At 39.4% G+C, this 25156-nt stretch overlaps 3 protein-coding genes across 7 annotated transcripts; 2 read left to right on the forward strand and 1 right to left on the reverse strand.

Moving 5' to 3' along the window:
• Nucleotides 1–219: 219 nt before the first annotated feature.
• On the forward strand, nt 220–11173 carry capn10 (calpain 10). Its single transcript, XM_032565247.1, is given in 14 exon segments — nt 220–544; nt 777–951; nt 2352–2483; nt 2593–2789; nt 2935–3167; nt 3251–3392; nt 5862–6028; nt 6132–6388; nt 6461–6663; nt 7606–7798; nt 7800–7873; nt 8047–8235; nt 9342–9387; nt 9949–11173. Coding segments are annotated over 13 exon segments (1995 nt in total). The 5' UTR covers nt 220–544; nt 777–819; the 3' UTR covers nt 9979–11173.
• Nucleotides 11174–11947: 774 nt separating this feature from the next.
• Nucleotides 11948–17862, forward strand: eif4e2 (eukaryotic translation initiation factor 4E family member 2). Of its 4 annotated transcripts, none has more exons than XR_004339609.1 (9): nt 11948–12085; nt 12884–12995; nt 13429–13563; nt 13666–13770; nt 13876–14028; nt 14109–14249; nt 14720–14774; nt 16677–16753; nt 16849–17862. XR_004339609.1 is itself a non-coding variant. In XM_032565243.1 (9 exons), the coding sequence occupies exons 1-8, from the start codon at nt 12066–12068 to the stop codon at nt 16710–16712; spliced, it is 753 nt and encodes a 250-aa protein (XP_032421134.1). In that variant the 5' UTR covers nt 11949–12065; the 3' UTR covers nt 16713–16753; nt 16849–17862. The 4 variants fall into 4 exon arrangements, 3 of the variants coding, with proteins under 3 accessions (XP_032421134.1, XP_032421137.1, XP_032421135.1); XM_032565243.1 differs by having other exon boundaries at nt 11949–12085; nt 14109–14245; XM_032565246.1 differs by lacking the exon at nt 14720–14774 and having other exon boundaries at nt 11949–12085.
• On the reverse strand, nt 17718–23870 carry LOC116721485 (phospholipid scramblase family member 5). Of its 2 annotated transcripts, XM_032565242.1 has the most exons (8): nt 23587–23869; nt 22318–22672; nt 21847–21924; nt 21436–21628; nt 19904–20015; nt 19221–19320; nt 18511–18569; nt 17718–18062 (listed from the first exon to the last, which is right to left on the reverse strand). In XM_032565242.1, exons 2-8 carry the CDS (start codon nt 22661–22663, stop codon nt 18036–18038), a joined length of 915 nt encoding a protein of 304 aa, XP_032421133.1. In that variant the 5' UTR covers nt 22664–22672; nt 23587–23869; the 3' UTR covers nt 17718–18035. The 2 variants fall into 2 exon arrangements, with proteins under 2 accessions (XP_032421133.1, XP_032421132.1); XM_032565241.1 differs by having other exon boundaries at nt 17718–18569; nt 23587–23870.
• Between the last annotated feature and the right edge of the window lie 1286 nt (nt 23871–25156).

The raw sequence follows: 25156 nt of genomic DNA on the forward strand, positions 1-25156 counted from the left end.
TAACATTATATATTTTTATTCTTAGGTTATAATGTTTTTAAAAATGTGAAAATACAACTTAAGTAAATAAAGACTTTATCCTATTTTGTAATCTGACAACGAACATTTTACTCTTTTAAAACATTTCTGCACTAATAAATTTCGATGTTTTAATAAAATGTATTAACATTAAAAGCGCCTCATATTGAACTTCTGCTGCGTTCACCGGACAGCGTGTAATTTAAGGAACCGAGAGTGGGCGGCAGTGGTGAGCGGCTTCACAGGAAGGATCCACTGTATGAATGGTTTCCGACATGTCTACGCGGAGGACGCTTACCTTTAGCAGTAAGTTGCACTCTGGTTGACATAAATGTTGTACATAGCGAAAGTTGCAAATGTGATAAGACACCCGTGCGGTTGTAGATCTGAAACCAGGATAAGATAAAGAGATACGATAATGTCGGAGTCACTCTGAATGTAGCATAAGCTAGCTGAAGCTAACCGAGCTAGCTGCGCTGTTGATGATGACAACTGCAGAGGGAGAGATGCTGAGAAGACAAGAAAGGTAAGATTTTTAAAAAAAGAAAGGAAATGTCTCTAATTACCACCTTTTGCAACCTTTCTGTGTTGTTACTGCTTTGTTAGAGAATTATACGAACAACATGGTGAAAGTAATGCACTTTTAAATTGTCGATTTTCACGCTTGCACTGAGAAACAGCTACCCTCTGCATGCAACCAATTTCATACAAAAAATATTTAAATACTGCAACTAATGCAGCCATTACTTCCTGTTTAGGTGTCTCACAGATGTGAGCCGACTGTAACGGCTTCCAGTAGCCATGAAAGAGGAATGTGCAGGTCCGTCTTTGTTCGAGGACCTGGATTTTCCCACAACAGACTCCTCCCTGTTCTCCGACAGCTCCACACCCATCGCTCAGCTGCACGGAGAAATCACATGGCGACGTCCACAGGTTGATTACCTGGGTTGGGTTGAGGGGAGAGGAAGGGGAAAATTCCTGCTCATGTTGATATTGATGCTTCTGGCAGATGGCAAAGTTTTGCTGGTTTGTCCCCTCAGCCAGGGAGTGATTTCCCATAACAGGTGTTTGAGTTGCTGATGAAAGATTTTTGCACGATCGTCACGTGAGCAAAAAATTCAGTGATGAAATATATATCACCTTACAAAACCTGTTATAGATACTGTGAGAGATTCTCACAGTTTAGTCTCTTGAGCAATAATGAGTCTGTAAAATTATTTAATCCAGTGATCTCAAACTGCCATTCTCAATGACTGGAGTCCTGCAACTTCTAGATGTGTCCCCCTGTCACATCAACAAGTGAAATGGTGAGACCATGTCACTAGCAGGCAGCCAAGCTCTGCAGAGCTCTGCTAATGAGCTAATAATGGAGCCAGGTGTGCTGAAGCAGAGAGCTTTCTAAAAGTTGCAGGACTTTTGATGAATGCAGTTTGAGATCCTGTGGGGTGAAGCAAAGGGGGGTGGTATTATGTAAATTTGACATTCTTCATCTTTACATCGTGTTACACTGTTACTCCCTCTTCTAAAACAGAGGCCATCTTCAAACTGCTGTTATGTTTGATGTACAGCACTTTTTTGATGCCTGTAGACTTTTCGGCTGGATAATGCACCTTGCCACAAAAAGAAAATGTTCAGGTATCATTCGAGAAGCACAACAGGTTTGAAGTGTTGGACTCCAAATTCTCAAGGTCCTGGTAGTGGTGAACATCTGTGGGACATGCAAGAATAACAGACCTGTAAAAGGATACCTTTATTATGCAAGCAGCTGTCAAGTCATGCCAAATCAGTGTGTAGCACACTTAATATTTGCTGCTCTGTTAGTATCAGGGTTCTCCAACTCCAATCACCGAGAGCCACTGTCCTTCAACTTTTCTATGCATCAGTGCTTGGTATCAGGCCCCTGCAGAACTTAAAGATGTACTGAGAAGGTAATTCATTCATTTGATTCAGGTGTGTGGAGCAGATATGCATCTAGAAGTTCAGGACAGTGGCTCTCGAATAACGGACCTAAAGTTGAACTATTTCTTTCTAGCAATTGATGAAAAAGTAAAAGTGTTGCAGCCTTTTTTTAGCCAACTGACTAGCAGCAGTCATGTTACTCTTTGCTTCATAAATCTTGAGAATACACAAGTCCCCCCCACATTGGCTCTTGGATCTGATTAGGACTTTAAATAGGAATTTCTTTTAAAGACTTGACACAATAACTTGTTTAAAACCTTGATATAGGCTGCCTTCTGTTCATTTAAGTTGTTCAGAATACATTTCTGCAGACTCCCTTTGAGTCTCTGTAACTTTATTTCTTCTTCATTTCTACCTTTAATCCATAACTCAAGGAGATCTGCCAGTCTCCGTCTCTCTTCCCCACCAACACTAACCTGGCTCATGCTAAACAAGGACTATTGGGTGACTGCTGGTTTCTCTGTGCGTGCACCTTCCTGCTCAAGAACCAGCATCTTTTAGACAAGGTACACAAACAGCAGTTTTATTGTCCCTTGTCCTATGTGAGTGCTTTAAAATCTTAATTTTTTTGCTTATATTCTGCACTGCTCACAGTGTCTTTTTGTTAATGTGTAGGTGTTTCCTCCTGGCCAGCCCCAGTGGGGTAGCAGCAAGTACAGGGGCTCCTTTCAGTTTCTCATCTGGCAGCAGGGCCACTGGACAGAGGTGATCGTCGATGACCGTCTCCCCTGCATGAATTCCTGTCTCTGTTTCTCACGCTGCCACTCCCCTTCTGCGTTTTGGATTGCTTTGTTGGAGAAGGCCTATGCCAAGTAGGTAACTAAAGAACTTCCCCTGAATCTCTTATCTTTGTTTGACCTGATAAGCCATCAAGATTTTGTTTCCTTGCTGCTTTGTTGAGCATTCCCAGCAATTGTTGAGTTATCAGCAATTGAATTCCTGCTTAATTCCTTCCAGGCTACATGGTTCATACGAGCAGCTCTGGGCCGGACAGGTGTCGGAGGCCCTTGTGGATCTGACTGGTGGTGTCGCCGAGCGTTGGAGTCTGAGGGAGTTTGGTTCAGATGAGGAAGAACAGCAAGCAGAGCAGGACAGTGACCAAGTCAGGAGGAAAAAGCTGGACCTGAACCTCCTGTGTTGTGTGAAAGAAGAGTGTGCATTGAGCTGCTCCACCCACAGCTCTCCTGGAGGTTAGAAAACTATTGCTTTGTAGATAATCCCACCACTGATCCCTCTATCTAAACCTGTCTTTTGACATTCCCCCTCGAATTAGGACTCAGTGAGCTGGATCAGCACCACGCTCTGACTGTGATGGAGTGGTTGGATGTGAGGAAGGTGTCAGGGAGTGATGTGCGGCTGCTCAGGATCAGAAATCCATGGGGACGATGCTGCTGGGCAGGTGCTTGGACTTGGAGGTAGAATGTTGTCATGGGGAATGTTTATAGTCACATTTTGTTTTAGGAATATCCAAGTATGCACATGTAGACAACATAGTTGGTACTCCTCTGTAAATCCCCCCCAAAATCCCTCAATAGTAACTGAAATAGCTTGAAACTGATAATAAATAAAGATTCACTGAAAATTAACCTACGAAAAGCAAACATTGGTTTTAAATTGCGGTTCAACAGAATTCGTTTAGAAAATTAATTAATGAAACAGGCCTGGATGAATGATGGTATCTCCAGAAAAGATTGAAAATAATTTGACCATAGGGATGTGTTAAACAAAGGTGTGTCCTCTAATTAGAATGCCAGGTGTCTTCAAGTTTGTAACAAAATCAGTCTGCATATTTAAATGTTGACAAGTAGTCACTCTTGTCAACATTTGACAAGAGTGACACACCTTGTCTGCTTGCAGACAAGGTGTGTACCTTAGTGAACATGCTCCTGTCACTACAGTTGTGCTTATTATTCAGAAGTTTAAGGTCCTCAGGATTGTAGCAAACCTCCCTGACTGCAGGAGGAAAACTGAAGAGAAAGATGAGACGAATGTTAACCAAAGAGTCCAGAACAACCTCCAAAGAATTAAAGGTTAACTCCAATGTCAAGGTACATCAGTGTCAGAATTTTCCATCTGTCAGTGTTTAAGCCAAAGTGGACTTCACTTGAGACAATCAAGCAGAACAGCAAATCTTGAAAAAGCCAGACTGGAGTATACTTGTGAACATGTGCAAAAGTCTCATTGACAGTTAAAATTATTTGACTGCAGGGATCGCCTCAAAAGATTGAGCAACAAAATGTTAAGTTGCAGGGATCGTCATTTTTTTGCCCAGGTCTGTTTCTATATGTTTTAAATAATTATTTTGTTGAACCACACTTCAAACACATTGTCTGATTTTCATTAGTTAATCTGGAGTACATTTTTGTTTACCATTATTATTTTAGTCAGCTTCAAGTTATATCAGTGGTATTGTGGGCATTTTGGTCATTAAGAATGTGGTCCACATGTGTATACTGTTGTGGAAAGTTATTAAAACCTGCAGAAAAAAAAGGTCTGGAAGTTTTAAATACTTTTCTTGAGCTTGGCTTAAAAAAGATAGCTATGCTGAGAATGCAGTGAATCACATTTTTTTAGCTGCTCATTATATACATCTAAATCTGATTTTGAGAACTTTTGAGGAGTGTTGTTATAGATTACAGAGGTAAAAATAGACTGAGATGGAATTTCCCATTAATAAATAGAATTACACCATGACTCCTACTTTTTCTTATTGTTTCGCTCAAAGGGCGTGGAGCTATAGGTGCGTGAGAATACGTTGTTACTCTCATTTAAAAGGGATACATGAGACGATCATTGAAACATAAACATCTGTCACTGTCATGCTTACATAACAATATGAGTCACAATCACTATCTTCCCTGACTTCCTTATGGGAGTAAATAATTTTTTTTGCACAATATGTTTCAACATAAAACAAAAGTTCCAATGTTCACTTCACTGTGTATTAAAGATCATGTAGTAGGCTCAGTTTAATTTGTCTCAGGACTGTCTATTTTTGATCATAATGATGATTTAATAGCTTTAAATTTGGGGAGACAGTCGAAAGATGAGAATTACTTTTTAATTTAATAAAAACTCACCCAGGGAAACCATCATCAGCAGGGGTGTACTTTGGTGCACTCAAAGCTCCTTTTAGTTAATATATTAAACTTGTCTAAATATAGCAAGCTTTTACAAGAAGGACAGAAATATTTTTCTTATCAATCTAGCCCAAAGGAATTTGTAAAGTGATGCCTATCTTTTAATGAGGAAATCACACAAAACCCTTTTTAAATTTTAGATCTGCAGTGATGCTCCTACAAAAACCTGACTTCATTTGTTTAATTAAAATGCTGCATGCTAAGTTTAATTTTTGAGCAAACAATACAATTCATAATGTAATGAATGGAAGTAGTTGTTTAACTGCTCTACATGATGACCACATGCCACATTTTCCCAGCAGAACTTCACCCCCAATGCGCCATGTCTCTCCTATAGTGCCCCCTGGTGGTAGGCTTTACTCAGGTCAGCTGCAAACCCTCGCCTGAGACTTCATGCGTTATCAGACCAATCCAGCCTGGTCTGTTGCTCTCACATTCGTCTTTGATGTAAATGCTGAGGTGCTCTGTGTAAATGCTTTGACCCAGATTAGCATGCAGATTATGCACAGCTCTGTTGGCTGTGTGCAGAGCACCTCTCTTTCTGAGCAATCCCTGCAAGTTTTCACTTTTGGTATGAGCTTCACAATGGCACTGCTGTCGTGTTTATCAAATACCTTTTTGCTTAAAACACTTAATGCCAGTTAACACATTAGCAAAATGATCCATGTTTGTTGAACTCAGACTAGTGAATGTATTAAACCCTTTTTTGAGTTGATCTTGCCTTTCAAATAATTTGACTTTCAGCGGCATTGGTTGGAGTTTCCTCGACCCAGTTTGCACTGCAGAGCTGCGAGACCGAACAGCAGAGGGTGAATTCTGGTTAGATGAGGCCGAGTTTACGTCTCAGTTTGATGACATCACAGTGGGATATCCAATTGGCAAAGATGGACTCTTGAAGAGTGTTTACACAGGTTATTCATCTATCATCTTTAGAAACTAGTGTCAAACATTTAGTGGATGATTCAGACTTCCTGATGTTTAAACGTTTTTTGTAAATTTCTCCTCCTCTTACAGGAACCCTTCTCACACACAGCCATCAGCTGGCTAGCCGGTGGATTAAAGGCCACTCTGCTGGCGGAAGCCGAAACACCAGCAGCTACAGCAGCAATCCCAAGTTTTGGCTCAAAGTGTGTGAGACAGGAGAGGTTCTCGTATCCTTGCTGCAGCATCGAAAACGCAGGATCACAGAAAAATACGCACAAACGGACCCAGAGGACAGCAGTAACACAAAGCACCAGCATTACCAAGCTATTGCTCTACATATGTGGAAGGTCTGTGCCGTGCAAAACACGATGATGACACGTGTATTACTGTGCAATTTACTTGGAAATGATTCTCTACAGGTGGAAAAGAAGCGTTTTAGTCTGAGCCGGATGTTAAACAAACCGCCTTGTGCTTCTACTCACTGCCATTCCTACGAGAGAGAGGTGGTCCTGTGCCGGCCGCTGGAGCCTGGATTCTACCTCCTCATTCCCAGCACCTACCAGCCAGGAGCCGAGGCCCACTTCCTCATCCGGGTCTTTTCCTCCTCCCCCACATCACTCAGGTAGGAATCACCAGTAAGGAACAGAAAGTGCACCACATGTTTAGAACATTAGAATAACAATCTTCAATATATTGTGGGAGATTTTATGGGATACACGAGCACAAGCGTGTGTTCTGTGTCCTGAATGTTTTTTCCCAGGTTCTCAACTTTCTGCAACCTTTTCGTCTATCTAGGGTGTTTCTTGTTTATATTTCCGTTAAAATTACAATGTTTCTGTTGATTACGTCCCTTTAATCTGAGCATCTTCTCCTGAGGCGAGTGTTGCACAACTTCAACCGACCAAGATGATTGTCAATCTAAACAGAACAGCTGATTAAGAAGCATGTACATAAGAGTGCTAAAAGTAACTCTAGAGGAACTTCAGAGGCTAACGTTCAGTTAATATCTCCATTGAATCTGACTGAACTTGTAAAAAAGAGAAGGCAAAATATCAGTGACATCTGTGAAGCAGGCAGAGGGTCAAATCCATAAAGAAAGGTGGTTTTGCAACTATTTGCACATGTGGACTGAATACATCGGTAGTTCACAGTTTTCAGGTTTCTGTTTAAGAAAATTGACAATCATGTACCAACTTTCTTTCGCTTTACAAATATATTCTGCTTATTCTCAGTCTATCTCACAAAATCCCTATAAAATTGTGGAATTATCAAGGTGGTGGTTGATGAACATGTAAAGAAAGGCAAAATTGTGTTTACAAGATTTTGGTTAATTTTTTTCCCCACTTTGGTAGATTTTCTCAGATGTATCATGAGAAAATTACCACATGTGACTAATTAAAAAACAAAAGTTGACATTTAAACAATAAAACCACTTTCTTTTTACAGAGCATGGGTTTATTTGTCTGTAAATATTTATATTTCTATAAATATCACACTTTTCCCCCTTAGAATAAGTGTGATATTATTGTTTGTCATAGAATAACAAGGCCATTGTTATCCTTAGTGCCCTAAAAAGCCCAGCGCCCTCACTGCCACTGACATCGGATGGTGAGTGGGAGACCAGCTTCCTCCGCGGCTCGTGGATAGAAGGAAGGACAGCAGGAGGAAGCAGGAACTTCCCGTCGTACTGGAAGAACCCCTGCTTCCCTTTTGCAGTATGTGATGAGCCAGCACTGACATCTGGAGTTAATGTCAGGAATTACTCTGCACCAGAGCCGCCCTGACACCGATTTGCATCCCATTGGTTTCCACGTTTACAAGGTCAGTCAAATATCAAGGGATTACCCCTTCAGTCTGTTTACACGTGAGCTGATATGGACTTTTTTTTTTAACTTTTTTGACTATAAAGATGTTAAAGTTTATTTGATGATGATAAAAATAACTTAACTCATCTTACAAAATAAGGAATCTGAGGTAATATTTTAATTTTAAGTGTCTAATTTACTCAGGTGGAGTCAGAACAATCGGCAGCCAAAGAAAAGGATCCTGTGGCCAGCTGCATCCCGCACTGTTACACCCAGGATGTCAGTCTGGCCTGCACTCTTCCTCCTGGATCCTACACCATAGTGCCGTCCACTTATCAGCCCGACTGCTCAGCAAAGTTTAGAATCAGCCTGGCTAGAAAAATACACAGGTTAGCTCTGTTGTCTATGGTTTTATCAACTGCACTGTTGCATCAAAGTATAAATTTATTAGTTTTTGGTAATAATAGGACAACCTGAGAAGATGTATTCAGTTGTAACGGTGTTACTTTATTAAACACAAGCCCCTGTCTAAGCTGCTCTGACCTCTCACCTATTTGCCAGCTTTTTTCTATCCTTATGTATAGTTCATAACAGATAATCATAAGGTGTACACCCCCTTTTTCTCACTTTAAATATTAAATCAGGCTAACGTTCTCCCGTTTTAGTTCGGCTAGGATTGCTAACATTATTTTTATTTGTTAAATGCTTGAATAATTAATATTTTCATATTTTTTGTTTCTATTTTATGTTTCTTTCATAAGTTTATACACACCTCCTTAGTACTTAGTAGATTTTTCTTTTAAATGGTATGACCTTCAGTATTTCTACATAATCTTCTTTCCATTTGACGACAGCTATTCTGTGAAGTGCACCAATTGCTTTTGCAGCAAAAAATCCACACATGATGCTGCCAATACCATACTTCATCACATCTTCAAAAATGTTTTTATTTTTCTCCCTGAAAGCATTTTACTAACCGAAATCTTGCTTACTGTATTCTGTATGATTTTATTTATCAGCCCGACTGCTCAGCAAAGTTTAGAAAATATGCCTGGCTAGAAAAATACACAGGTTAGTGAAATATAATTAAACAGGGTTTAGTCAAATATAATTAATTTCACTAAACCCGATTGACTAAAAACAGGAACAGTTGAGTGTGATTCAATGTTGTGAGGAAGAGAGATAAAAAGGTTATCTGTATTTTCAAACAGTGTCTTTAAATATGTATTTTGGTGGTGGCGTCCCCAGCTAATAAACCCAGCCAAAACATCCTTCCTTCTGTTCTGCAGTCTGCTCTGAGTGTGTCACTCTTCTGTTTTTGGTTTAGTGTAGACATTATAAAGGCTTATTGATGCATGTAAACAACAAGTGAACTCCTCTAAACCTGAAAGAGGGAAGCTGATGCTAACTGAAATGAGTTTGCTTATTATAACTTATTGAAAAACCGCCATTACAGTTTTGATCTAAAACAATGTCTGTCTTATGTTTCTGCCAGGAAAGTGGTGAAAAGTCAGGAAAAGCTTGGAAGTGCCATTCACGAGGTTGGTTAGTCTGGTTACATGATGCATCATGTCAAAATGACATCACAGTTACCTGTAAATTAAAAGAAAGGAATAAAAAATTGATTAGCTTTGATTATTGATAAAATATGCTTTTTGCTGTTTCTTAAACAGTCTTGGATAAAAAGGTTAGTCTTTCCTTTTCTGTCATTCCTGGGTTTTGGATTGCAGCCATAGTTATACAGCATTTTGAAGACATACTTATGGAAACTAAAGTTAGAACTACAACTAAGTAATAAAACATCTGGTCAGCATTTAAGTCCGTCATTTATGATACAACTTTTAAAGACAGTTGTTTAAGCACATAAAATATCTCTCACTATGGTATTAGATCAAGTTAAGTTAAAAAATATTTATACACCTGGTGAATATATGTAGATTTAAAGACTTTATTTAGTTTTACCATCATCTTTACTCATGTGTCACATCGACATGACAGAGCATGCATGTTGAACTTGCGTTTAGATTTTAACTTTACCACTTGTCATCAGAAGATGGCAGTACTAAATAACTTGTCTTGTGTTTTGTGTTTCTGGGTGGCAGGTCTCTCACATCTCTGTGATGAAAACCTAGTTTCCCTGGGACTGACTGTCAGCCCACCACACCGTGCCTCTTGGCCCACGATGAAACGCCTGGTTCCACCGTCCGCGCCGACCACAGAAAGCATGACTGTGTTTGTATATATGGACCATGAGCGGCTGGCCAGGCAGGGGTACAAACCACCGGGGTCTCTGTACAGCTCCACAATCATCTGTGATTAGGACATCAGAGGTTGTCGGTGGGCTGGGCTGCTAATGAAGTATGACGGGACTGGCTGGTGTAAACAAACAGCGGCAACTGAAGAATACCGCCACTGCTCTCGCTCATTCACTCACTGGTGCGCCCGCCGGCCCAGAACAAAGAGTCCTCTCATGAGGGTCCACACAGAGGCATGGGGGGCAAGGGGAGCGGGGATGGTCTGCAGTAGCAGAGCCAACCAAACCGCACAACACCAAACCAAGCCATACCAACCTAGAATGTTCCAAACATTCCTTCCCCTACATACATTGTTGCACTGTTTGTGTCAAGAGGCAAACACTGCTTTGACTATCATTTTACATCAAAACGATTAAAACTTTGAGCCAAACCCAGAGAAGTCTACCTAGTTCCCATCCTCACCCTTCTCCTCCTTTTTAGTCCCTTATTCTCGGTCCAGAGATCTTGCTGGACCTGAACAGAGCCACTGTTTGAAGTTGCCGCAAGAACAGAGGACAAGCAAAGGGGATGAAACAAGAAACACGGCACATCAGAGGATGCCGGTTCAAACAACGAGGCCGCCAGTTCTCTTTTCTTCTATTGAGGCTGTGCATGTGCGGTGGTGTGTGTCCATCTGCTCGTACCCATCCATATCTGTGAGCTGAAGTCACCAGACTTCTGATCACTTCAGCCAGAGGGACTGCACACTTTTACATAAACAGGATCTCATTGACCAGTGGTACTTTGTTGTATACTTTGTTGTATATTAGCTATTTATCATATTTGGATAAATTAAATAAAATGTTATACTGAACAAAATTTTGTTGTTTTAATAGGAATTTTGACATGTGCTGGTTTTTCTCTTTGCATTGTATCTTTTTCCAGTGAGAATTTGTTTCTAAAGGTTTTGAACTGAGAGGAGTTTTTTTCCTCTCAGACTTTATTACTTTAACTTTGACATCTCTTTCTCATATCTCTATGCTATACTGAAGGTTAGTAATAAATGTGCCTCGTTTTAAATTTTTTTTATGAAGAAATGCATCACGTTTATGTTTTTAGTTAGTGTTTTCGACCACTGAATTTTGCCACATTTTCCCTGTGACAGTGCTCCTTCAGGCTGCAGGAAACCTTGTTCATCAAAATGCTACTGGATCTGGATTGCTACTTGTAACGAAAGTTTTGATATAATTTTTAATAATTTATTCATTTGGGAACACATTCAGCATCTTGGCTAGCACAGCTTACTGGGAAATTAAGGTCCCAGAGAGGGAGAGTACAAAGGCACAGTGTGACGTAATTTTGGGATCGTGGAGATGTTGGTTTAGCTCCATTTCACACCACATGGATGCTAACTCATACAAAAAATGCCCTAAGTATTGAGCGTACATAGTGTAAAATGTGGCAGACATACGTAATATTATGTTGGTATTTGTGCTTTAAAACCGTTTCAGTGTCACAAAATACCTTATTTTTCTGAAAACAGAAATTTGGGTTTTCTTTAACTGTAATACAATTATCTAAAGAACTGAGTTATATCACAGGATATAACTCAATTTTTTGTTAATGAAACAAAATATATTACACTGAGTGACATGACTCCTTTTTTGTTAATTTAATCAACAAAATTGAGGATCTAATTTAAGGAATGTTATTAAAGAAACTCAACTCTTTTACCATTTTCTTATTTACAGTGATGCACGCCATTGACTCTGATAATCTCGTTTTTTCACGTCAAAAAACGAGATTCTCAATGTCAAAACTTCTGGTGCTCTGCGCCTGCGCGCCTCACTCTTGACCTCTCCAGCTCTGTGTAACTGCCAACAAGCCGCATGCGCGTCCATGTGCAAGGACCTCGCGTCACCGTTCCTGCGGAACTCGGGAGGCTGTTCTCGGACTCCGAAAGCTAGACTCCTATCTAGAAAATAATGAACAACAAATTTGATGCGTGAGTACAGGTTTGGATTAAATATCTGCGTTGCGGCGGCATGCTGGTCGCTTTTAGACACTAACCGAGGGTTGAAAAGTTACTATGGGCGACGTTGAATTAAATGAGAGGTGTGTCAGCTTTATGTCGTGGTGGTATATTCTTTGATTTTTTTCTTTTTTAAAAGTCATCTGAGAGTGAGGTCCTCTAATATAGAAGTATATATTTCCGAATAAAGCAATAATGTAAAACCGAAGGTTTACTCAAGGTTAGTCAGTAGTTAGCTATAGCTTAGCATGCCATAAGCCAGGTAGGCCCTCAATCCTCGGTGTTGTAGTAGTTGAGACGTGAAAGACGGTGTGCGAACAAGGGGAAGAAAGGTAGACTGACGTCCCTAATGTACAGAAGGATGTACTAGCTTCCCGTTTGACAGAAAGTGAGTTGCATTTAATGCACCTATCTCATTTATAGAGGAGGATATGCGCTTATGTTTTTCAATTAAACATGATCTGTTTTAAGATTACGGGGGGAATATAAGTTTATCAGACCCGGCTAGCTAAAGTAACCTGCAGCGGATCTTCACGCCACGAGGTCATCATAGTTAACATTTAAGTTTTGGGGTATGTGTTACATTTTCAGCCGTCCGTCTACTTACAGTTACAAATAAAAACAAAAATGGACTTTGCCATAACTAAAGCACCACTAATAATTAAAGCCTCAATTATAATCATAGACTTTATTAAAATCATTTTGCCTTTGATGTCAATTTAGAGCCAACTCCTGCATTTATTTTGGTCTCCATGTTTCCATCTAATCCAGGCTGAAAGACGATGATAGTGGAGATCACGAGCAGGATCAAGGCTCACCGAAAGACAGTGAAAAGGAAAAACCTGAAGAAGACGACAAGGAGCAAAACATTATAAAGAAAAAAGTAAGGCGGTACAACAACCTTTCTTGTCACCCCTGCAGAAATGTAAGAAAACCACAGACCCTGATGGCAATACCTAGTTTTCTTGAGGTTTGACTTCAGGATTAAGATTGTCTTTTTCTACTAATGATAACGTCTTGAAGAAAAAAAATTGCTTTTGGTTCTTTAATCAAGCTGATTTTGAAAATTAAATTAAATATGACCATTTGCATGCAAAATTGTATCTAATTTTATTAAACTAAAAACTGCTGTTTTAGTTTAATAAAATTAAGTTCTTGATTTTGATGAAAGTAATAAATTTAGGGGTTAAAGGTAATTTTCATTATTTTACCTGCTGATAAAGGTCATTCCAAGTAAAGGTTTTTTTGAGCGATTTATCCCTTCCTTTCAGTCATATAATAACAGTTCTAAATAAACTGGTTTCTTGTTGTGGTAGATGGTGGTGCCAGGACCAGGAGAGCATCCCCTTCAGTACAACTACACGTTCTGGTACTCGAGGCGTACTCCAGGGAGACCAGCCAGCACTCAGAGCTACGAACAGAACATCAAACAGATTGGCAGCTTTGCCTCGGTCGGTTATTTATCAACTCAGCTGCATGTATGGTCTCTACATGCTAGATTTCGTTGCCCCTTTTCTTCTTTTATTTATGTAAAATCCTTTGCTATTCTCAAGGTGGAACAGTTTTGGCGCTTTTATAGCCACATGATCCGGCCTGGTGATCTTACAGGTCATAGTGACTTCCACCTGTTTAAGGAAGGCATAAAGCCCATGTGGGAGGTGAGGATTTTGAGATCCTTAAGTTTTTATGATCTCAAATTTTTCTGCTTGGTCCATTTAGAACATAATTTTCAATCTTGCTTTGGGATCATTCCTCGTCTTTAGGATGATGCCAATAAAATGGGAGGGAAGTGGATCATTCGCCTAAGGAAAGGCCTGGCGTCTCGATGTTGGGAGAACCTGATCCTGGCCATGCTGGGGGAGCAGTTCATGGTCGGAGAGGAGATCTGTGGCGCTGTTGTGTCAGTACGCTTCCAGGTGAATCCAGCAGCACAAACATGCACACTCCCGCTGCATCACCTGCTCTCAGCACTGAGACCTGTTTTGTTTTGAATCAGGAGGACATTATATCCATCTGGAACAAAACGGCAAGCGACCAAGCGACGACGGCCCGCATCAGAGACACGTTGCGCCGAGTCCTCAACCTGCCTCCCAACACCATCATGGAGTACAAGACGCATACAGACAGCATTAAGTATGTATGTCTCCTCGTTTTATTATTTTTTTCCTTCAACCTTTCTGTTTCCTAATCATTTTAATAATTTTGCATGCTTATTAACTTGTTTTTAGTAGGGAACCATATGAATTTAAAATTCTACAACTGTCACCTTTAATTTATGTATTATAGCTTACATAATATACTCTTATGACAACCACAAACTTCAATGTATTTTTATTGGAATTTTAAATGATCATTCCTCAAATAAATCACCTTTACTTAATTTTTACATAAATCTACCTGTGTGTAATTTAATCTGAGGCTAGAAAACATTATTGATCTAGCAGCATCTTCAAGACCGAGGAGCACAGCAGACAGGTCAGGTATGGTGTTGGGGAAAATTGAAAGCAGGGTTAGGTTAGAGGGCAGTTTCCCAACCTTTCAACATCTCACTGTTCAATCAAATCATTTGAAAATAGAGTATGGCACAACTTAACTTTCTAATCATAGACGCAGCCTAGAGGTCCATGGTAACTTGGAGGAGCTGCAGAGATCTCCAGCTCAGGTATGGAAATGTGTGGATTGGTCAGCTGGAAAACCCAACAGGGTCCTTTGATCAGATGAGTCTAAATTAGACCCTTTTTTTTTTTCTTTCTTTCCTGCAAAATGCTGCTTGGTGGAAGGTCAACACTGCACATCACCACTGTGAAAAATGGGAATGGGAGCTGTGTGGGTGTTTTCCTTCAGCACAAACAGGGAAGCTGGTTAGAGTTGGTGCTAGATACAGAGCAATACTAGAAAGAAAGTTTGTTAGAGGCAAAGTTGTCAGTCTGATGTGAGAAGCTGGTAGTGACTCATCCCAAAATACAGCAACGTTCATTCAGCAAGCAAAAGCGACCCATGTCTGACTTTTTCATGGATGTCAGAACAATGCAAAAAATCCGGTTTGTCCCATGTCCATATGTAGTACTAAATCAGATACGTAGTTTTCAAAGATGTCTGCAGCGAGACCGGTCAAGCAGCATTTTATCAGACTTTTACATAATTGATGCAAGACAACCTTCATAATCATTCAGCAGAAGAAGCTAGACATTGTAAATTATAACTATAAAATTATGAAAGAAGTCAGACTACGCATCCAGATAGACTTCTGTGCAGAAGTTGCAGTCAATGCTACACAAACAGCTTTAGCTATTAGTTGGCTTTCTTTTTACTTGGCATCCTTTGTTTTATGCTCGTGTTTATGACACTTTGGAGTTGTAAACTGTTCACACAGAAGTCTGACTGTGACCGCATCATACTGTAATATAAACAATCACAAAATCAAAAAAATGGATTTGAGCATTAACACCTGACGTGAGAACGTAACCGATTTGGTGTAATATATCCAGACACTTACTTGTGCATACCTTTGCGATACCTTGAAATTGAAATTTGTAACACTTGCAATTAAAATGTAAAACCTTAGCATTATTTTTCTTCTTTTTACACACTAGTATGTTTTGGTCTGCCACATAAATCCTGATGAAATGCATTGAGGTTTGTGGATCTTCTGAGACATAAGTTATTTTGGTTAAGTTGGAGAAAAATGTCTTAAGTTTTGCACAATAAATATTTTGTTGTCCTGTTTTAAATAACCTATCATTTAACAAGATTCACATTTTGTAGTGAGATCAGATTATAAAACATCAAAAAAGCTGTGGGATGAAGAAGCAATTAATATGGGAGAAAACTGGCTGTAATGGATGCTACACACTTTGTTGCTAATCGTGTTCTGTATCCTGAACCCACTCAACTTGCTTGGCAACAAGAGTCTTTTCTCCTCCTCTTGCCTGATTTTCAGCTTTCTTATCTGTCTTATGCAGAACATTCATCTTCATTTCATTTCTCCTTATAATAATGATGGAAGCAGATTTTTTTTCTGAAACTGCCTCCTAGTCGGACCTGCTAGCGGATGAGAACCATAAAGACTTTATAATCGTGTTGCTTTAACTCAGTTTCAATCAAATTCAGCTAAAACACTTGAAGCAGACTATAGTTTTTCCTCAGTACTCTTTATTATGAGTGCTGTATTTTTCCTCTGGATTTCTGCCTCTTGTTTCTAGATTTTGAGTTTCCTTTGACTTACAACCTTTAGAAAACATCTGGATTGTAGAAACCTGGATGCTTTATGGGAAATGTTTGCTAGCCTCACCATGCTTAGATATTTACACCCAGAAAGTGATTGGAGAAAATGTTTCAGTTCTGTTCTGAATCCAACATCACGTTTAAAATCCTCAAATGATCCCGGCTTTTATGGATGACAGTTTCCCCAAAGAAACCAAATCATAAATAAGTTGACAAAGTAGTGGAAATCAGCATTTTTTAATTTTATTTTTTATTTATTACTGCTGTTTGAGTAACCTTAAAAGTAAACCTTTATATTTTACTGTGAATGATGAAGCACTGGATGCTCCTCTCTTCACAGAGCCTGGGAAGACTTCCATGGTCTGGTGAATGCTAGTGGCGGACGTTAGCCCCTCACACGGAGATACTCTGGGAAGAGTAAGAGCTGCTTCTGGTTTAGTTAATGAGAACTGAAAAGGATCCTTCCCGATGCATTTTAACATCCTCCTGCCGTGTCCGTCTGGTTCATGCAGGTTTGTGTGTTTACATGGCGTGTTGAGGGGTTGACGAGTCCCGGGCTGGATACCTCTGCGTGGATCGGCACTGTGCAACATGAGGACAGAGGAAATATCCACAGGAACAGAGGGCCTGAAGACCATTCCCTGTTTTTGTCCAGTTTTGATGTTTGGAAGGAAAGACATGCCAGCGATCGGCAAAGCGAAGAGAACTAATCAGTCAACCGGAGACGAACGAAGCCTTCATTATTCTTGTTTACAAGTTTTAACATGTTAACTTGCCAGCAGAGGGAGGCTGTGTGACTGGCGTCTGCTTATCTGTCTGTTTGCTGCCAAAGTGTGCTGGACAAAATACAACAAAACTTGTTTGATGTAGAAATGAATGTCATTTATTGTTGAACAGAAGCTGTTGACACAAGTCTGCTGAGGAGTTTTAGTGGGACTCAAACAGGCCAACAGGTGGAAAATGTTTTATTACAGTGATGTATTTTAAATGCCATTCCTGTCATTCTGAACACCATCACATCATTTTTGTGTACAATATATTCGTGTATACTTTCTGAATCTATCATTTCACTCTCTCTGACATGGACCTTTTACTCTGGACTGAGACAGGCCGTCCTGTGGTGAGCAGACCGTTGTATCAGAGCTTTCTTTAAGGTTCACTACTAGCTGCCTAAATCACAGTGCCTGGCATTCGAGCTGAGAGCTGTCCCATCAGTTCAAGATATACGACGTCTTCAACTGGTTCATAGAAAGGACTTTACTTAAATGTCCACGACGAAAGCCTCCTGAATCCAATATTTATCACCTTTTACAATTTTATCAACAAATTACATAAAACTTTTCCCAGGATCAGGGTTTGTTATAGATTTAATCCTGGACAATTCTTCTTTTTTTTTTTCTTTTTCAGTTTGTGAGGAAGTCTAATTCTGCCCAACATGTTGTGGCAAATGATGGAAGAGAAATATTGTTGGAGATGTGCACCTGATGGATTCTAGCAATAAAAGTTAAATATGCATCTGCTGCTAAGGCTGGCTCAGTTTTTTTTCTGCGCTGTTGAAAGCTGGAACAGAAAAGTAGCTGTAGAGGAAGAATCCAATGTTTTCTTCCTGCCTTTGTTCATCTTTGCCATCAGAGGAGCTTGGCTGTCCAAATAGCTGGTGACTTGTACGTAGGGTGTCCTTTTCTTATTTTTTTGGTTTTCAGCTCATTTCAAAGAACATGTGGTTCTGAAAAGACGGTAACAGTTTAGATAACTTACTTGTCCTAAGCTTTTTATTAGCAAGGATACATTAGACTTAGGGTTAGGCCTTTAGTGCAAATGTTATTTGCACAAATTAAAAAAAAACTATAACATGATCTAAATGGAAAATAGAAAAGCTATTATTCCTGCTCTTGCAAAGTATATTACAGAAATGCTAAGATTTGTTTTAATACATAGTTGCACAAAAATCCGGAGTAAACGTAAATTGATCATCAGTTTTAAAAAGAAGTTTTCAAAACCTCAGTAACCAAGACATGCCTGGATTTGATCAAATCTACAATCTTGAGTTTTATGATCTTTGCTGGCACATTGTCACAAATATTGCATACTCATAGAAAAATATGACAGGATGATCTCTGAAACTATGAAGACAAGTTTGGAGTCCAACCAGCTGCACTGAGTTTAATACTTGCCAGTAAGAAAGTAGCTGCCAGAAGCAGGAGTTTAGTATGTGGCTCCAAGCTCTGTGGCACTGCAGAAAAAGAATAAACCCACCAAAGTTAGGAAACTGATTTTGATTCAGAAAAAGTTCAATATCTATCTCAAAGAAACTCATTTGCCAAACAGATGAGAAATGTCTTGTTAAGAGACTGATCCAATCAGGATGTAAGTTATCTTGCATTGTTTACACTAACAGCTTCTGTCTTTGGAGCTATCACGGCCTTTTTCATATTTAGTCAAGAAACCACCACAAATTTCATTTTGCTGGAATTTTATGTGATAGTCCAATAAAGGGCGGTGCAGAACATGAGCCCCTTAACGATGATATACAGTATGTGAATAAAACCAGCATCAGAGAGCTAGCAAACATGTTAAAGATTTCCTAATTACTTGAGACCAAACACAAAATTCTATTTATGCGGGAAAACTAACACTGTAGATCCTGAACGCACCATTCCCATTTTGAAAACCAGGTTTCATTTTGCTTCCACTTCAACATTATGCATGACCTCATATATGATTTACTTCAATAAAACTTTAACACATATAAATACTTCGGCAAAACACGGCATTGTGCCAGCACAATATATCGTCCTACACTGGAACAAACCATAAAATAAAAGATCTCTCACTGTATCACAGGTATCATTTTTGTAACAAATAGGGAAGGGTTAGAACTCACCCTCCAAGCCAAAATATTCATGATCCGTGTTACATTCATTGCTGAAGCCGGGCCACTTCTTCCATATTGTACCTATTTGCTCTCCAATGTTGGAAACAATCTGTGAATCATTTTGAAATAATTATTAAAATAGTGCTGTGTTGGTGTTGTGGGGATTTGGAGGGACTTACAAAAGTATTCATGCCCGGAGAACCTCCTTGTGCTGCAACCACCAATTCAATGTCTTATGAGGATTTTATGCAATAGACAACAACCTTGAACATAATTGTGAAGAGGAAGGACATCTTTCAAATAAAAATTCAAAAAGTGAAAAGGTCATAATTAAAATTTACATCAATAAGCTATTTGGGGGAATAAAGTGCTCTGTTGTGAGACCAAGTATGTTCTTTCTGGCCTACGTGAAAAATGCTATGTGATGGAAAACAGATACTGCACATCCGTGAACATACCGTCCACACTATGAAACATGGTGGTGGCAGCATCATGCTATCAGGATGGTTTCCTTCAATAGAGATGGTGAAGTTGGTCAGAGCTAATGGGAAGATGAATGGAGCTAAATACAGGGCCATTCTAGAAAAAAACCTGCTGGACGCTGCCAGGGATTTTCAAATGATGCAACAAAATGTGAAAAAGTTCAACAAGTATGAATGCTTTTGCAAGACATCGTAAATAAATAGGATTACCTGAAATTGTTGGTTAGAGAAGCAGCGGAAGGGACAGCAGGGGCCCTGAATTTGGATTCTGGAGGCTCCTTGCGGGCCGCAGACCTCCAGGAGAGGGGTAAACATGCTCCACCTGACCACACAATCAGGCAACACACAGCAATAAGCAACCTGGCAGAAACACGGCGCAGTACTTCACACGGTGGCACGGCCTGCCCTGATGCTTGGGTAACCACATTTTCAGCTGTCGTGACTCTGCAGCACAAAAACCATTGTCTACTCAAAAGGGCTCAAACTGGGGCACGATTTATTCTCGCACGACTGAGAGAATATTTATATCAAGTCAGTCTCTGGTCACTGGAACCTCTGCCAGGTCAGTCCTAATTAGATTCAACGTTGAAGAGTGTGGATTCACGTAAAGGCACTCTAGAATGCCTTGGGGTTAAATTTAGGCCATAGGAAAAAGGAAGTATTTTGGGGCGACTCTTCCCATCACTGAGAGCCCGGAGCATCTCTGTCGGTGTATTTCCATGCAGGCAGCTGCTTTGTAAACTCTTCCAGGTTTAGACTGCAGCTGGGTGGCGTGGAACATTAAAGACTCGTATTGCTATTTACAGGAAGGCCTGAGAATCTAAAGTGGCTCAGTCTGGACAGAGGATGGAGTGACATGGAAAAATGTCCGTGTGATAAGCTGTTCAGTTGCTCTGTCTGATACAGTTTGGTATTATTTATACTTAAATCCAATTTCCAAAAAAAGTTCTGATGAACAACATTTAGATTAACAAGTGGTCCTTTTAACATTTTCTTTGATCTTAGATCTCAGCTGCTGTACAATCAGACCGAACTCGATCAAAGTTGTCTATGTACTGTGTATTTTTTTGATAGTTACCAGTTTAGTATCTATTTGCATTTTCATATGCAGAGTGTAGTTTGTCGCTTACCTAAAATAAATGTGGCTCTTTAAACTTAAAAATATTTTCCAGGTATGTACTGTATGTTATAAAGTACCTTGTATTGTGCTCTGTAATTTTGGTACTCTTACCTGTTTGCAGCTTATTCTTTCTCATTTGTTGCATGTACAAAGAGTGGCTCAACAATGACACAAAGATTTACCTAGATATTATTATTATCACCCATCAGTTTTAAAGTTGGTACTATTGATGACACAGAAAATTTTAAAGTTAGACTGCTATTGAACATGTTGCTTGGTTTATTTTCCAAAATAATTTTGACTTAGACCTACTCTTCCCTACCTGTAGGTCTTGTTATTATGTATTCAGCCTCATAAATTCAAAAGATACTTACAGTAAATTCTTGAATCATATTACTCATACAACCAACACCAATACAAATACAAGAACAGCAGCGATCACAATGCAAAAAAGTGTTAAAAAACCTACAGTAGGCCTGCATATCACCAACATTTCAACAGTTCTGTCAAATTAAAGCGAAAGAGAAAACTTAACAGGCGAAAAGTTGTAACATAAAATATACAACAAAGTTCAGGTTCCTGTAAAGGCAGATGCTATAGATCAATGTTTATCATGACTGACCTCTGGCATACAGTGCCAATGAGATGCTTCTTAGGTGAATATGCCCTCATTTCCATCAGGCAGCAGCCCAAGCAGCAGGCATCCACCCTGAGGGGCCTTTCAAAGTAAAAGACCTGCTGCCCTTGATAGTCGAACCCCTGCAGGGAGCAGGCCCGAGCCGGGCCACAGAAATGGAGGCAAATACAAGAGCTCTCTGACAGAAAGGGGCAGAACCAGGAATAAGGAGAATACATTAAAATGCACGCATTTTATTTTGTCTGTATGTATTTTATATTTCAATCTTTTCTATTTTATAATCGCATTGTATTTTATGATTGTGTATAGCACTTTGGTCCTGTCGGTGTATAAAGTGCTTCATAAATAAAGTTATTATGGTATGGTATTTTGATCGTAGATGAAACAAGTGAGTACCCTCCACAGCCACAAACATCTGTGACTTGCTACTTCCGGTGGTGATGCTGTAAATCTTTCTGGAAACACACTGTGGACCTGCAACGAAAGAGCAAGAGTCACACTTCAACACAACAAAACACACAAATACACAAAAGCATAGCAAGGGTTCAAGGGGAAAAAGTATGCCTTCTTTTGGTTTTAGTGGTTTACATGTCAGGAAATAATAAAAATAACTTGTTCTTAACCTGGTTTTAAACGTTGATAAGCCAAAATATACAAAAACAATGTACAGACCACACCAACATTATGTCATTAGTTAAAAAAACAGTTTTATGTGAAACTATAAATCCACTCCATGATTGGCTTTAAAGTTTTGATGATAATGTATACTTCTGTATGAAATAGTTTGTATTTTTTAAAAAAACAGGGACCTGATAAAGTGTTAAAATGGTTATTTTTTTCACCATAACTGTATTCACCAATACTCACCCCGCAGGTCGGGTCTCGCAGTGACATGTATCTGCCTGACTGTCTCTAACACCGACAAAAACTGCAGTCCTGCTTCATCGTTAAGGTCCTGCTCCACCTCCTCGGGCGTCTTCGGTGCTGGTGGCTGCATGCACATGTCCTGTATCCCACCATGAGGCCTGAGATCTGAACTGTGTTTTTCAGATTCCAAGTCAGGAGGCACTTGGTGGGACTTGGCGTCTTCCACTTGAGTCTGGCACTCACAGGAAGGCCCGCATCGATTCTTGAAAGCCCTGAAGATGTCCTGGATGTGCTTCTCTCGCTCAAGTGGACCAAAAGGAGGAGGCTGACAGGTCACTGCTGACATGATGTGCACCTGAACATTTCATACACAGCCAGTGTTTAATGTCTGCTTATCTCACATATGTAGGAAATGTGTACAAAAATATTTCCATAGCATAGAAAAGCAAATGTTTTTGTAAACGTTTTTATGTTAAGTTCAGTCAGACAAGACGGAGGGTTTGGTTTGAGCTTTGACTGGGTCATTTTAATGAAATAATGAACTTTAATATAAACCTTTCTATTGCAAATCTGGTTGTATATTTAAAGTAGCTGGAAAGTAAACTCAATAACCACAGCCTCAAGATTTTTGCAGCCTCTAATAGTTTTTTCTTTCAGGGTTATTACATCCATTTTTCTTCTCATCACCAGCTTCCTTGACCCTTCAGAAGAGTGGCCTTCCTACGGCATCATGCTGGCACCACCATGTTTGTTTGGAGATGATGTGTTCAGGGATGATGTGCAGTGTTAGTTTCCCACTGCACATACATTAAAATCTGTTGTTTGCAACAGAAAACATGTGAGTTTGAATGCAAAGTTCTGTTAGAAAAATAATCTCCAAACAAATCCTATCCTGCTGTAAAAATGCAAAGACAACAAATGATTTATTATAGAAGGCCTTACCTTATTCAATATGACTACATGTTGGAGAAGAATTAGAAACTCTTTTCTGACTCAGTGTTTCTCACAAGTCTGCTCCCTGGTAGCAATATAAACATCAGTCTTGCCATAGAAGCCAGACTGTGGCTCTTTTTGTATTCACATCACACACTAGCACTGCTGTCTTACTCTGCGGCCCGTGGCAATACCAAACTAAAGTCCTGCTTAACGGTACACTCAACACGTAATTTGATCCCCAACAAGGTCACAAAGTTAAACATTGTAATCCTTTTCTAGTTCTATATCTCTGGTTAAGAGCAACAATAAGAAAAACATCTCATTCGTTCTTACCGATGTTGGTCACCCTTCATGCATCTGGTCAGCTAACTATGAGTTGGAAGCAACCAGGCAAACTTTAAATTTCAGGAGGAGTTTAGCGTCAACCTCATGACCACCTGTGTGTGTGTGACTATTCATGTAGCCAATGCCTTGCTTTGTGTGTGTGGATCTCTGGACGTCTCACTCCAACTCAGTCTCCCTGCCGACTTTCGTTTCCATCTCAACCAGCCGGATCCACCTTTTGTTGCTCTAGAAAAGCGCCACTCAGCCATGAAATTGAAGTCCGGCTCCCAGAGGTGGGTGGACGGTGCGGTGAGATTGTGTTTCAGGGGGAGGGCGGAGATGTTTCTGCTCTCTTGACCTTGAAGATGATGTTGGACGTTGGATCATAGTTGTGATAAACATTAAAAAAGAACACTATCAAATGCACAAAGTAGCAGCAATCTGAAAGCCATGCAGTTGTTTTGGAATGAAGCAGAAATTTGTTGCATTTGAACCTTAAGATGCTCTTTCCTGTAATCCTGACACAGTCAATGTGATCAACTAGAAGCAGTTTTTTAGACATGCTGTGCTATGAAAAAATGTTTGTCCTTTACAGATGACTTTTAAATTAGTTTTTTTGTTATAGATAAAAGTATCAGAGATCTAAAAAAAAAAAATCTAAGAAACATACTACAGGTAAATAAGAAATGCATCAGTCACAACAAGTTTATGTCTTGAAGAACAAAGTTGTACCAGACTAAAACATTACAACCTTATTATTTTTTACTGGTATGAAGTTCTTTTTCTGTAAAGGGATCCACAACTATCGATAAGTTAAAATACTTATAACAGCAATCGCTGTTCAAAAAAACAAAACAAAACAAAATATTCAGCAATAGAATGTGCTGCTATGAATTTTATCTTGTTTCAGCAACTTATGGATTAAAAACCAGTATGATAAATAAAAAGTGAAAAAAGCTAAAATAGCATGCAGCAATAAGCTATATTATGCGAAAAGATCATAGCAGAACTGTTTGATATGTTAAATGTGTAACATTAAAATCATGTTTCCCACACGACATAATTAATGTCTGTTTTGCTCAGAAAAGTCCAGTTTATCGTTCACTGAAAGGGTGGAGGGGTTTCTTTGGTGGATCCAGGATGGTGTTTCCAATCAACGCTTTGGGCAAATTAGTTTGAAAGTAGAAACCCTGTGTTGTGATTATGTTTAGCCCTCCTGAACATCACCAATCAACAGTTTGCATGAAAAATGTATTGCAGAAGGAAAATTTGTGAAAAGTGACATTTTAGGCTTATTTGTTAGTTTTTTAAAATTAAAAAATATGCTTTAATTTTGGTTGTAACAATAAAATGATTAAAATTAGAATAAGAAACTGATATTTCATGTGCATTTATGAGTGTGCTTGATAAACAATAAATAAATGAAAAGGGCCACAGAGTGGTCGCCAGAACAGGTGGTGAGTGGAGTCTAATTACCCACACACACACTCTGTGATGACTGACTGGGGTACATTAAGGCTACTGAGTGTGTTAGGGCTTCTGTGCAAGTTACGGAAATACTCAACATGATAACATATGA

The sequence above is a fragment of the Xiphophorus hellerii genome, chromosome 6 (genome assembly GCF_003331165.1).
Source record: "Xiphophorus hellerii strain 12219 chromosome 6, Xiphophorus_hellerii-4.1, whole genome shotgun sequence".
Classification (NCBI taxonomy): Eukaryota; Metazoa; Chordata; class Actinopteri; order Cyprinodontiformes; family Poeciliidae; genus Xiphophorus; species Xiphophorus hellerii.